The 12,074-nt window shown below is 43.2% G+C and overlaps 1 protein-coding gene across 2 annotated transcripts in view; it reads left to right on the top strand.

The window, feature by feature from the left end:
- Positions 1 to 12,074, top strand: part of LOC112249297 (leucine-rich repeat-containing G-protein coupled receptor 4) — a 34,589-nt gene that overhangs the window by 18,148 nt on the left and 4,367 nt on the right. Inside the window, exons 3-17 of one of the 2 annotated variants that reach the window (XM_024419111.2) lie at positions 725 to 796; positions 3,687 to 3,758; positions 5,397 to 5,612; positions 6,709 to 6,780; positions 7,777 to 7,845; positions 8,885 to 8,956; positions 10,003 to 10,074; positions 10,332 to 10,400; positions 10,581 to 10,652; positions 10,761 to 10,826; positions 10,944 to 11,015; positions 11,278 to 11,349; positions 11,498 to 11,623; positions 11,791 to 11,885; positions 12,003 to 12,056. In XM_024419111.2, the coding sequence (XP_024274879.1) occupies positions 725 to 796; positions 3,687 to 3,758; positions 5,397 to 5,612; positions 6,709 to 6,780; positions 7,777 to 7,845; positions 8,885 to 8,956; positions 10,003 to 10,074; positions 10,332 to 10,400; positions 10,581 to 10,652; positions 10,761 to 10,826; positions 10,944 to 11,015; positions 11,278 to 11,349; positions 11,498 to 11,623; positions 11,791 to 11,885; positions 12,003 to 12,056 (1,271 nt within the window). The remainder of the gene's footprint in view (positions 1 to 724; positions 797 to 3,686; positions 3,759 to 5,396; positions 5,613 to 6,708; positions 6,781 to 7,776; positions 7,846 to 8,884; positions 8,957 to 10,002; positions 10,075 to 10,331; positions 10,401 to 10,580; positions 10,653 to 10,760; positions 10,827 to 10,943; positions 11,016 to 11,277; positions 11,350 to 11,497; positions 11,624 to 11,790; positions 11,886 to 12,002; positions 12,057 to 12,074) is intronic. The other variant, XM_024419112.2, reaches the window with a different exon arrangement.

Raw genomic sequence — 12,074 nt, 5'->3', positions numbered from 1 at the left:
TCATATGTATATACTGTACTCGATACCATCTACTGTATCTTGCCTATGCTGCTCTGTACCATCACTCATTCATATATCCTTATGTACATATTCTTTATCCCCTTACACTGTGTATAAGACAGTAGTTTTTTGGAATTGTTAGTTAGATTACTTGTTCGTTATTACTGCATTGTCGGAACTAGCGGCACAAGCATTTCGCTACACTCGCATTAACATCTGCTAACCATGTGTATGTGACAAATAAAATTTGATTTGATTTGACATCCCGCCCCCACATGATTATTCACACTGCCAGTTCTTCCTGATATCCTGGCGGGAAGGGGAGGTAGACCAGGCCCAGGAGGGGAAACCTAGGCCCAGTCCTAATGTGTCCACTCTCCCCAGAGTGTCTGGTGAATTGACAACATGCCGTCGCACTGACACGTCTCTCTGGCACCCCAGGCATTATGTTATGCTATGCTATGCCTGATAACACAAACTGGAACCTGTGAGGTGTTTTCATTTGTTTTTTGGTCGATGACTTTCCATCTTGTATGTATTAACATTTCAAAGTGAAGCTGTTAAATTGAGAGCTTTGAAAGTTGTACCAACAACAAATAGATTACTGTACAAATCCTTGTTTACTGTACAAATCCTTGTTTAGCTTCCGATGCAATTCTGAATCTTTTTCTCTCCCTCTTCCTCTCTCTCTCTTTCTCTCTATTCGTCTCTCTCTCTACCTCAGACGACTGGCAGGAAATGACCTCTCATTCATCCACCCTGACGCTCTGTCTGGACTGCATCAGCTCAAAGTCCTGTAAGTGTGCTGCTCATTGGTCCTACACACACACTTACAACACGTACACACAGACAAACACTCATATAATACCTGTATGTTCTGTGACTGTACATTGAGCCAAGGGTTCAAAGACCAGTACTGGTGAGTGCTCGGGCACAACCCACACAAAATCAAACACACAGACATTCACACGCGCACACACACACACCTGTAAATAAAATTGGTGAATGAAATAAAACAGAGGTGTTCACTTCCTTCCCAACAAGCGGTTGCCATGTGACGTGTGTGAAGAAGCAGGAAACCAAAGGGCCTGTTCCCCTGGGACCTAGCCTGCTTTGACGACAGAGACTACTGATAGTAGAGAGGAAGGGAGATAGTCACCATAACCACATTTGTGTCCATTAGATACTAGGATCCACAGGCAGATACAAACGCTCATCACTACATGGTCAAGTACTCACATCCCACATAAAAAATACTGTTTTACTATGGAATACTACAGTACTTACTATATAATTCTGTAGTATACTGTAGAATTCTATACTACACATTGTAGTATCCCTATTGTGTGTTGTACTAGTAGTATATAATTTTGTAGAATACTATAGTGAATACTCATGTAATGTTAGTCCGCCCAAACTTTTTTTACTATAGTAAATATTACAGTATTTAATTTGCATATACCCTGCCCATTCCCCTCCCCATATCCCAATTTGTGCCACCTGTAAGTGAGAAACATACATGTCAAGGATAGACCATTTACACTGTGGACAAAACATTTCCATGACATAGACTGACCAGGTAAATCCAGTTAAGTTAGGATCCCTTATAGATGTCACTTGTTAAATCTACTTCAATCAGTGTAGATGAAGTGGAGGGGAGACAGGTTAAAAGCCCTGAGACAATTGAGACATGGATCGTGTATGTGAGCTATTCAGAGGGTGAATGGGCAAGACGAAAGATTTGAAGTGTATTTTGAACTGGTTATGGTAGTAGGTGCCAGGCGCACTGGTTTGAGTGTGTCAAGATTTGCAATGCTGCTGGGTTTTTCACACTCAATAGTTTCCGTATGTATCAAGAATGGTCCACCACTCGAAGGACATCCAGCCAACTTGACACAACTGTGAGAAGCATTGGAGTCAGCATCCCTGTGGAATGCTTTCGACACCTTGTAGCGTCCATGCCTCAACAAATTGTGTCTGTTCTGAGGGCAAAAGGGGGTGCAAGTCAATATTAGGAAGGTGTTCATAATGCTCTGTACACTAAGTGTATTATATTCCCTATGGTTATAGAAAAGAGCAGAAGCTCTGAACCTTCCGTTCAGACCCCAGTCCTACCTACCTACAGGTTATTGCAAATTTGCTCTTTTAGTATTTGTCTATTACGTTTTGTCAAAGAGAAAGCCCCCCACTTCTATGTCATAGACAATAGAGGTCGACCGATTAATCTGAATGGCCGATTAATTAGGGCCGATATCAAATTTTCATAACAAATGGTAATCTGCATTTTTGGAGTGTAGTGTTTTTGCGGACTTCAGTCTGCAAAAACAATACAGTGAGGGCCTCCCGGGTGGCGCAGTGGTCTAAGGCACTGCATCGCAGTGCTTGCTGTGCCACCAGAGACTCTGGGTTCGAGCCCAGGCTCTGTCGCAGCCGGCCGGTCCATGGGGCTATGCACAATTGGCCTAGCGTCGTCTGGGTTATGGAGGGTTTGGCCGGTAGGGATATCCTTGTCTCATTGCGCGCTAGCGACTCCTGTGGTGGGCTGGGCGCAGTGCACCAGGTCGCTAGGGGCACTGTGTTTCCTCAGACACATTGGTGCAGCTGGCTTCCGGGTTGGATGTGCGCTGTGTTAAGAAGCAGTGCAGCTTGGTTGGGTTGTGTTTCGGAGGACGCATGACTCTTGACCTTCCTCTGTCCCAAGCCTGTACGGGAGTTGTAGCGATGAGACAAGATAGTAACTGCTAAAAACAATTGGATACCATGAAATTGGGGTGAAAAAAGGGGGTAAAATTTAAAAAATATATTTTTTAAACAATACAGTGAGTAAAGTTCGCAAAAACACTACAGTGAATACTATTCCTATATTTTTTTATATGGGCTATGCATGCAGACACAAGTGTGTGTGCTCAGAGACACACACATCCTCCCCTCCCCATACTGTAATGCATGCTGTACACTCTACTTCACCCTGAACCCATACCCTGAACCCACAAGCTTATGAAACAAAGCCTGAGGTGCTAGTTAGAGTCAATGACTTTGACTCTTCACAGAGATAGGAGGCTGAGGCTGCAACACTTTGTAGTCCTTTTGTGTTCATTTACATTTGTCATTTTGCAGACGCTCTTATCCAGAGCGACTTACTAGTAGTTAGTGCATACATTTTCATACTGTGTTCACACTTTAACTTGATACAGAGCTGATCTTCTCATTCTCGTACGCACCACGTGACTGCTGGTTGCATCACTAGCCGGCTACCACCTGGCCGGCTTCTCAACCCTGCACCTTAGAGGCTGTTGCATAGACATGGAATCACTGGTCACTTTAATAATGGAACACTAGTCACTTTAATCATGTTTAGATACTGCTTATTCATTTCATATGTAAATACTGTATTCTATTCTACTGTATTTTAGTCAATGCCACTCCAACATTGCTCGTCCTAATATTTATATATTTCCTAATTGTGTACTTTTACTTTTAGATTTGTGTATTGTTATGAATTGTTAGATATTACTGCACTGTTGGAGCTAGGAACACAAGCATGTCACTACACCCGCAATAACATCTGCTAAATATGTGTATGTGACCAATAAAATTTGATTTGATTTGGTTGTGCAGAAATTGTAACGAGGAGGCATGTTGGTGTGACCACAGTTCAGGTTATAAAACTGTGTTCTCTCCCTCAGGATGTTGCAGAATAACCAGCTGAAGACTGTTCCAAGTACAGCTATAAAGAACCTCTACTCTCTACAGTCTCTGTGAGTCCCCCTATCTCTTTACCCATCTGGGATTACACGACTATGCACAGACATACACACACACCTTTTAGAGACTTGAAATGTCAAAACTCCTCAAATGGACATCGTAAGCTTAATCATGACATTTACAATGGGAAGCATTCACTCTACAATCCAATTGACCTATTCGCTTCCTCTAGACTGGCCTGCATCATTGCACTAACCTTTACACAGCTCACACAGCACCATCTGGTTACCATGCTGTCTTTACCCCCCACCACGTTGCATTTACCATCAGTGAGACATCATCTATTTATTTATGTGATTGGTTTTTGCCTGTATGGGTTTGAAAGGGATGTGTGTGGGTTGTTATGTTTCCCAGATACTGCAGGGCTCTACAGTGCGGCCATTTTAATTATTGCTGTGCGACCTGGAATTTGAATTTAGTCACCAATGTGCCTAGAAAAATGAAGGATTCTAGCTTTAATACCTCAAATATTTTTCATTGTGCTCCTAAATGTCTTTGTGTCCGCCTACATTTTTCAACTTAGGCGCGCACGAGTGCTCTTTGTAAAAATGGTCTGCGTAGAACCCTGCACTGGTTTCCAAATCCCCAGCTCCTCAGCGTCTCTTTCATTTGACTTTAACTTAGTGACTCTCTATGACTACTGCATGTCACTCTCCGAGGGACTATGACTGAGCATTACTCCATCTTTGTTTCCCTGTGCCTCTTTTGACTCTGACTGTGAATAGTGTAGGATGAGTTCCAGCTGGAAGCCTGGTCCGGGGCGTGCTGAAAATCCCGCTTTCTGCCATTTATCACCTCTCCAGATCCTTTCCCTCAGTCCCACGTTTTCCCTCTCTTTTTTTCCTTCTCTTTTTTTGCACAAATCTTTTCTCTCTTAGGAGTTAAGGTCTGTAGCTGAAGTAATATGTTTTGGCAGAGCCTAGCTGGGTTTGTATAATGCTTTTGAGAGTTAGATGTCAATCATCGTGCCTTTCTTCTTCCAACACAGACTCGTAGGGAATGTAGAGGGAGAGAGAGATATGGAGTCATGGAGGTGGAAAGAGAGCGAGGGAAGAGGAGAGGGACACTTAGAGAGTTAATGTTGTGATATCAGCATTAAGGAGCAGGTTTCATGAATGAGGAACAGAATGTGCAGCACCAGCCAAATACAAAACTAGTAGGAACCTTGATTGTAGAACAAAGCTATTTAAAACCTTTTGTTTGTAGTTCTCACCAGAACAGTCTAAATAGTTAGAAATAAATGCAGAATATTTAGAATAATAAAATTCACATTTTTATAATAACACCATACTTACTATACATACGTTATAATGTAGTAAGCTATTCAATGGCTCATTCAAATATTTGCAGTTGATAAGAGTAAGGGCAATGGAAAGCTGTTAAAAATGGAAGACCATAGTGTAATGTTTTTCTACTGAGGCAATAGAAATACCTCATAAATACCATTCCTTACATGGCCCTTGATTCTCTCTCTGTCTCTCTCTCTGTCTCGTTATGTGCTGTATCAATATGAGATGTCCTCAGCATGAGAATGTTCATGGTGGTGAATGTATGACAGGATTCACACATTGGTGTGACATAACTAGTAAGATAAAGGTTTCTAAAATCTCTTTCCCCCCCTCCCTCTGCAGACGTCTGGATGCCAACCACATCACGACGGTGCCTGAGGATAGCTTTGAGGGCCTGCAGCAGCTCCGCCACCTCTGGCTGGATGACAACAGCCTGACTGAGGTCCCAGTGGGCCCCATGAGACACCAGGCTAACCTGCAGGCTCTCACCCTGGCACTCAACCGCATCACCCACATCCCCAACAATGCCTTTGCCAACCTCTCCAGTCTGGTGGTGCTGTGAGTGCTGCAGATCTATCTATTCCAGACCTGGGTTCAAATACTATTTGAATCTTTCAAATACATTTAGCGTTTGCTCTAGCCTCTCTGGAGTGCAAGAGGGGCAGGGTTTGGACTCCTTGTGATTATTCTATTGGTTCCATTGTGTCAGGCAAGCTCAGTAAACTCAAGATCGTATTTAAACCCTGTTCTGGATCTGTTCTGTGCTCCTTCCCATATGGGAGAGTTTGGGGGGTTCAACTCATTGATAGTATAATGTAGATTCAGATATAGCACAGATATGAGATATTTTTGGTGGAGATTTACATCTGTTGGAAGAAGAAAATGTAGAATCATGGAATCATGGGTAATAGAACAATCTCCACTTTTATTATGAAAGACAGTTATTTTTAAACGTGTCAAAGGAACAAACCATCAGATTACATTTCTCTACCATTCAAACATTGCAGATGTTCAAATCCATTCCTCTCCAAGTCAAATGAAATTCTTAGTTAAATATATCAACATACTGTATGAAGCCATCACTTCAAACATAAATGCACCCATGCACACAAACGCATGCACGCACACACACACAATAAAAATGCTATTGCTGCAGGGCCCAGTTTGAGGGAAATAGGACAGCGTTGTGTCTCTTGTGGCTGGCAAGAATAAACAGGAAGAAAATACCTTGAATCCATCAGCCTTCGACACACCAGCACTCACAATGATACCTGACTTACCAATCACTGTGGTCTCTGGTGATAGCTACAGAGGATATTTACCTTATGAATAGATTGAATTGGGTCTTACTATCAGGCAGGGAGTGTGGGAGATGTGAAAAGTGCTGTGTTGTTCATCCACAAAGGATGGGATGCCATGTGGCAGATTGAGCATTTTGTTTTATGTGTGTTGTATGTCACTAAGAATAGCTATATTATATCCTGCTTAAAAACCCAGACGGACTCCTATTAAAACCTCCCTGCATGTTCAATCACATAGACTAGATATCCTATACATGTTCCTTCTGTTGTTCAATGTCCGTTTTGGCTCGTCTGCAACAGTGAAGTCTATTTGGAGCCGGGAATGGAATATAAATATATCCTTTATCTTCCAGGCATCTGCATAATAACAGAATTAAGGAGATTGGGGAGAGCTGCTTCACAGGGCTAGAGAACCTAGAGACGCTGTAAGTACATTTGAATACAAACTCATTAACAGTGTGTATGAGCCACTCACCCCCCACACACCCAGAGCAGCCGGGACGTCAGTGTGTATGAGCCCCCCACACTCACACACACCCACCCACACACCCAGAGCAGCCGGGACGTCAGTGTGTATGAGCCCCCCCCACACACACACACCCACCCACACACCCAGAGCAGCCGGGACGTCAGTGTGTATGAGCCCCCCACACCCCACACACCCACCCACCCACACACCCAGAGCAGCCCAGTGTGTACCCCCCACCCCACACACCCAGAGCAGCCGGGACATCAGTGTGTATGAGCCCCACCCCCCACCCACACACCCAGAGCAGCCGGGACATCAGTGTGTATGAGCCCCCACACACCCAGAGCAGCCGGGACATCAGTGTGTATGAGCCACTCACCCCCCCACACACACACACACACCCAGAGCAGCCGGGACGTCAGTGTGTCCACTTCCTCCTGTAATTGCTCCAGGATAAATGGAGCGGAGTCCGTGATGGCTATCTGCACTACCCTCCCATTGTTCGCTTCCTCCTGCGTCGCCAGCCTGAACAGTGACACAACATCTTTAGTCCGGAGAGGACAGAGACATTCTGACCTATGGTTTAACAGCAGCCATATTAGACGTACCATGGCTGTTACAATTATTTTTGCAGTGTCACACTCACTCACAACGTTGACACTGATAAAGCATAAAGAGAATTGTCTTACTTACTATAGGAGCCTACCTTATACGTGAGCACTCCAGTCTGTCATGGGAACTACAGTACACTTGGCTATTCGTGAACACTGGATATCCCTTCAAGATAATGTTTTATAGTGTAGTAACTGAAACTGGAAGATCAATATTTTACTGTCGTTAAGGTGACCGTATGTTTGCACAGCACTGCTAGTGAATGGTTACAGTATGATTGAGTGTGCTGTGGTGTGTGGTGTAATGATTATGAAACTCCCTGCTCCTTTTGGCCCCTCAGGGATCTTAACTTCAACAACCTGATGACCTTCCCAGAAGCAATCCAGGCACTGCCCAAACTGAAGGAGCTGTGAGTACTGTCCCATGACAAACACATGCACACACACAGTCACAAATGGAAGCACACACACACCGATACCGACACACACACACACACACACACACACACACACACACAGGGATGCACATGCGTACACAGATTCCCTTAGTGAGATTTTTTAATTCTGAAACGTCAACTTTGAGTGATTAGGTTGTTTAGTCAGTAAGCGGCATGTGGCCTAGAGGTGATATCATTTTCTGGTTGCGTGCAGGCTGCAGTGTTTTTGTAGAAATGTGAGCTGTTGATGTGTCTCAGTGGAACTGTGAACCTTGGCAGGGGGAGCTGAAAGATTAATGATTGGGTCTGACTAGTGCCCCCAAGAATACACTCCTTTATCTGTTTTCCTTACCTTTGTTGCTCTCCTCTCCTGTCTGTCAGCGCTGTAGTAGAGAGAGAGGCTTTCTTAATGTTCCTGTACAATGGTTTCTTGATCCCTTGAACCTGTGATGGATATAAGGGACATAATAGATAAAAGATGCAGGCACATTAGGTACATTACCTGCCCTTTGTTTTCACAGTGTCACTGGGACATATTGAACAATAGATCATGACTTCACAACGTTTCATGTGGGCAGTCAAAACTGTTCTCCAGATGGTGTCCTTTCATATTTCTGATGGAAAAACAATATTAAACATATGTGGAATTTACCATGTTTTATGACAGCAGTATAGATTAATTAGCAATTAGTAATTATTTGACCTTCAGTCAAATAATTGACACACATTTGATTGAAAGATGCCATCTAATGGTGAAAACTAGAATTAGCCACATTAAGTGCAGAAATCAGGAAGCTGTAGCACACGTGTACAGAATTAGTCGTCATTTACATATTGGCAACTATAACAGTTTACTTAATTTGGGACCCATCTGTTTTCCTAATCACAATTTGTATCTTGTTCTTCTCGTTCAGCTCTTGCAAATATATCGTTGCATATTTAATATTCCACTTTCATCCCAAAGATTGTGGTTAGAATAATTTTCACTGTGTATATTTTCACTTTCCTCCAGTGGATTTCACAGCAACGACATAGCAGCCGTACCTGAGGGAGCCTTCCACAAGAACCCTTTGCTCCGCACCATGTAAGACCACCATACTTCAAAGCCAGTCCGACAGTCAACAAATACTATAGAATAGAATCTTAAGCCTTCATACATTCATGTACTAGCACAGTGTTCCCCAACTCCAGTCCTCCAGTACCCCCAACAGCACACATTTTGGTTGTAGCTCCAGACAAACTCACCTGATTCAACTCATTGAGTGTTTGATCATTAGTTAACCAGTTGAATCAGGTCTGCTTGTCCAGGGATACAAAATATGTGTACTGTTGGGGGTAGTCCAGGACAGGAGTTGGGAAACACACCAGCAGCAAGCTGGTAATATAGTGACTGACTGACTGCACCAAGCTGGTAATATAGTGACTGACTGACAGCAGCAAGCTGGTAATATAGTGACTGACTGACAGCAGCAAGCTGGTAATATAGTGACTGACTGACAGCACCACGCTGGTAATATAGTGACTGACTGACAGCACCACGCTGGTAATATAGTGACTGACTGATAGCACCAAGCTGGTAATATAGTGACTGACTGACAGCACCATGCTGGTAATATAGTGACTGACTGACTGACAGCACCACGCTGGTAATATAGTGACTGACTGACAGCACCACGCTGGTAATATAGTGACTGACTGACTGACAGCACCACGCTGGTAATTTAGTGACTGACTGACAGCACCACGCAAGCTGACTGACAGCAGCAAGCTGGTAATATAGTGACTGACTGACAGCACCAAGCTTGTAATATAGTGAATGACTGACAGCACCACACTGGTAATATAGTGACTGACTGACTGACAGCACCACGCTGGTAATATAGTGACTGACTGACTGACAGCACCACGCTGGTAATATAGTGACTGACTGACTGACAGCACCACGCTGGTAATATAGTGACTGACTGACTGACAGCACCACGCTGGTAATTTAGTGACTGACTGACAGCAGCAAGCTGGTAATATAGTGACTAACCATGGGCCTAGAAGATACTTGTCCAGAAGATGGTGCCATTCTCTCATAGTAAATATGTTTATTGTCAGAGTGTCCTCTTCTCTTATCCTCCCCAGCCACCTGTATGACAACCCCCTGTCATTTGTGGGAACTTCAGCCTTCCAGAACCTGTCTGACCTGCACTCCCTGTAAGTCCCTATCCATATCTGTTGGAAAACCAAGTCTGGTACTCTGAACATTGTATTCATAGTGTGGTAAGAATCTCTGAATTAACTGATTTACAATAAAAGTGTATTTAATCACCATGTGATACAGTACACTGAATAATGCTGGTGCTTATTTCATACCATAATCTAATGTTACAAGTGGACAGTTATTCAGCATAAAGTTAGTCTCTGGTGTGTCATACCTATTGTATTCTAACCCTGTGAGGTATGTGTTTCAGGATGCTACGTGGAGCCAGTATGATGCAGGAGTTTCCCTGTCTCACTGGGACTAACAACCTGGAGAGTCTGTGAGTACACAATACAGCAGATGCTTTACATCAACATACACAACTGACACTGACCAACAATGTTAGAATGAATGTGTTTGTGTTAGACAGATTGTGAGTGATTAGCTTTTTTTCTGCCTCGTTTGAGGTTATGTCAGACAGTTTGTCAGTGGTAATTAAATCAGTGCGTTTCTTTCTCAGTACTTTGACAGGCACAAAGATTGCTGCCATACCGGTTGAGCTCTGTGAGGATCTCAAGGTGCTGCGGACTCTGTAAGTATCCCCAACCTCACCTCTCACCCTTATCCTACCTTATTAATCTATTTCACAAAAATGTTGGTGACATTCCAGATTATATTATTTCATCCTTTTGCCCATCAGAGACCTGTCCTACAATGAGATTGAGGAGCTGCCTTCCTTCCAGGGCTGTCTAAAGTTGCAGGAAATGTGAGTATTGTATATATTGTTGGGAAGCACAAACACATTTTTAAACATTACACTCAAGATGACCCCCACCTTCTACCTTTTCCTGAGTGTATATTCTGTGTTCTGCCCTAATTATAGAAGCCTGCAGCACAACCACATCCAACAAATCGACAGGGACACATTCCAGGGCCTGTCTGCCCTGCGCTTGCTGTGAGTACACACACACACACACACACACACACACACACACACACACACACACACACACACACACACACACACACACACACACACACACACACTTGCAGCCTGTTGTACCTTGAGGCTTAAAGGTGAAGGGCCTAAGTAGATCTCATTGGAAATTAACTCAGTTCTGCTTTCACTAGCTCATGCCAGAGGCTAATTTAAAAAAGCATGCTTAATTTGCTGCCCTGATTCTGAACACATCATTAAGTAATTTTCTTTACTACAGGGACCTGAGTAGAAATGAAATGAAAACCATCCACAGAGATGCTTTCCTCTATTTGACGGTGCTAACAAACCTGTGAGTAGGACACTGTACTGTGGTAAAAACTAAATCCGTTCTCATACAAGTCATGATAACAAATACATTACTGTTTAAACAAATGTGTACATATGCTAGTAGTGTGTTCCAGGAATGTATGTATGCTAATATGTCCTGTTTGTTTTAGAGACCTGAGCTTAAACTCGCTTACCAGCATTCCAACAACTGGACTGAGTTCACTGAACCAACTGAAACTCACAGGAAACCTGCAGATGAAAAATGTATTTACTGCAAAGAGCCTCCCCAAACTAAGGTTAGAATCCTAGTAATTCATCCAAATAACCTCACACTGTCCTGAACTAGATGTGAACTCACTGTAGTGCCAAACCCAATTCACTTACAGTAACTAAACTTAAGTCCAACTGTGAGGTTGGGGTCATGCAACACTTTGAATGATAATGGTCCTATTGTGGTCTACAGGTCAGTATCAGTTCCCTATGCTTACCAGTGCTGTGCATTTGTGGGATGTGATTCTTCAACATCTTCCACTGATGAGAACATCAAGAAGGTTACAGGTAAATTATGTCAGTCATGATTGGTCATTAGACCACTCTTGACATAAACAAGTATTATTCAGAGGAGAGATAAAAAGTTTATTGAAAGTGATTAGCTAAATCATCTTTGTGTTCTAGGTGGAGAAGATGTGGAGAGGATATCGATGGTAATGCACTGCTCTCCCTCTCCAGGTAAACCACAGTCACTTT

This window comes from Oncorhynchus tshawytscha, linkage group LG04 (genome assembly GCF_018296145.1).
Source record: "Oncorhynchus tshawytscha isolate Ot180627B linkage group LG04, Otsh_v2.0, whole genome shotgun sequence".
Lineage (NCBI taxonomy): Eukaryota > Metazoa > Chordata > Actinopteri > Salmoniformes > Salmonidae > Oncorhynchus > Oncorhynchus tshawytscha.
Note: the sequence above shows the minus strand (reverse complement) of the source record. Positions and strands in the feature narration are given on the sequence as shown.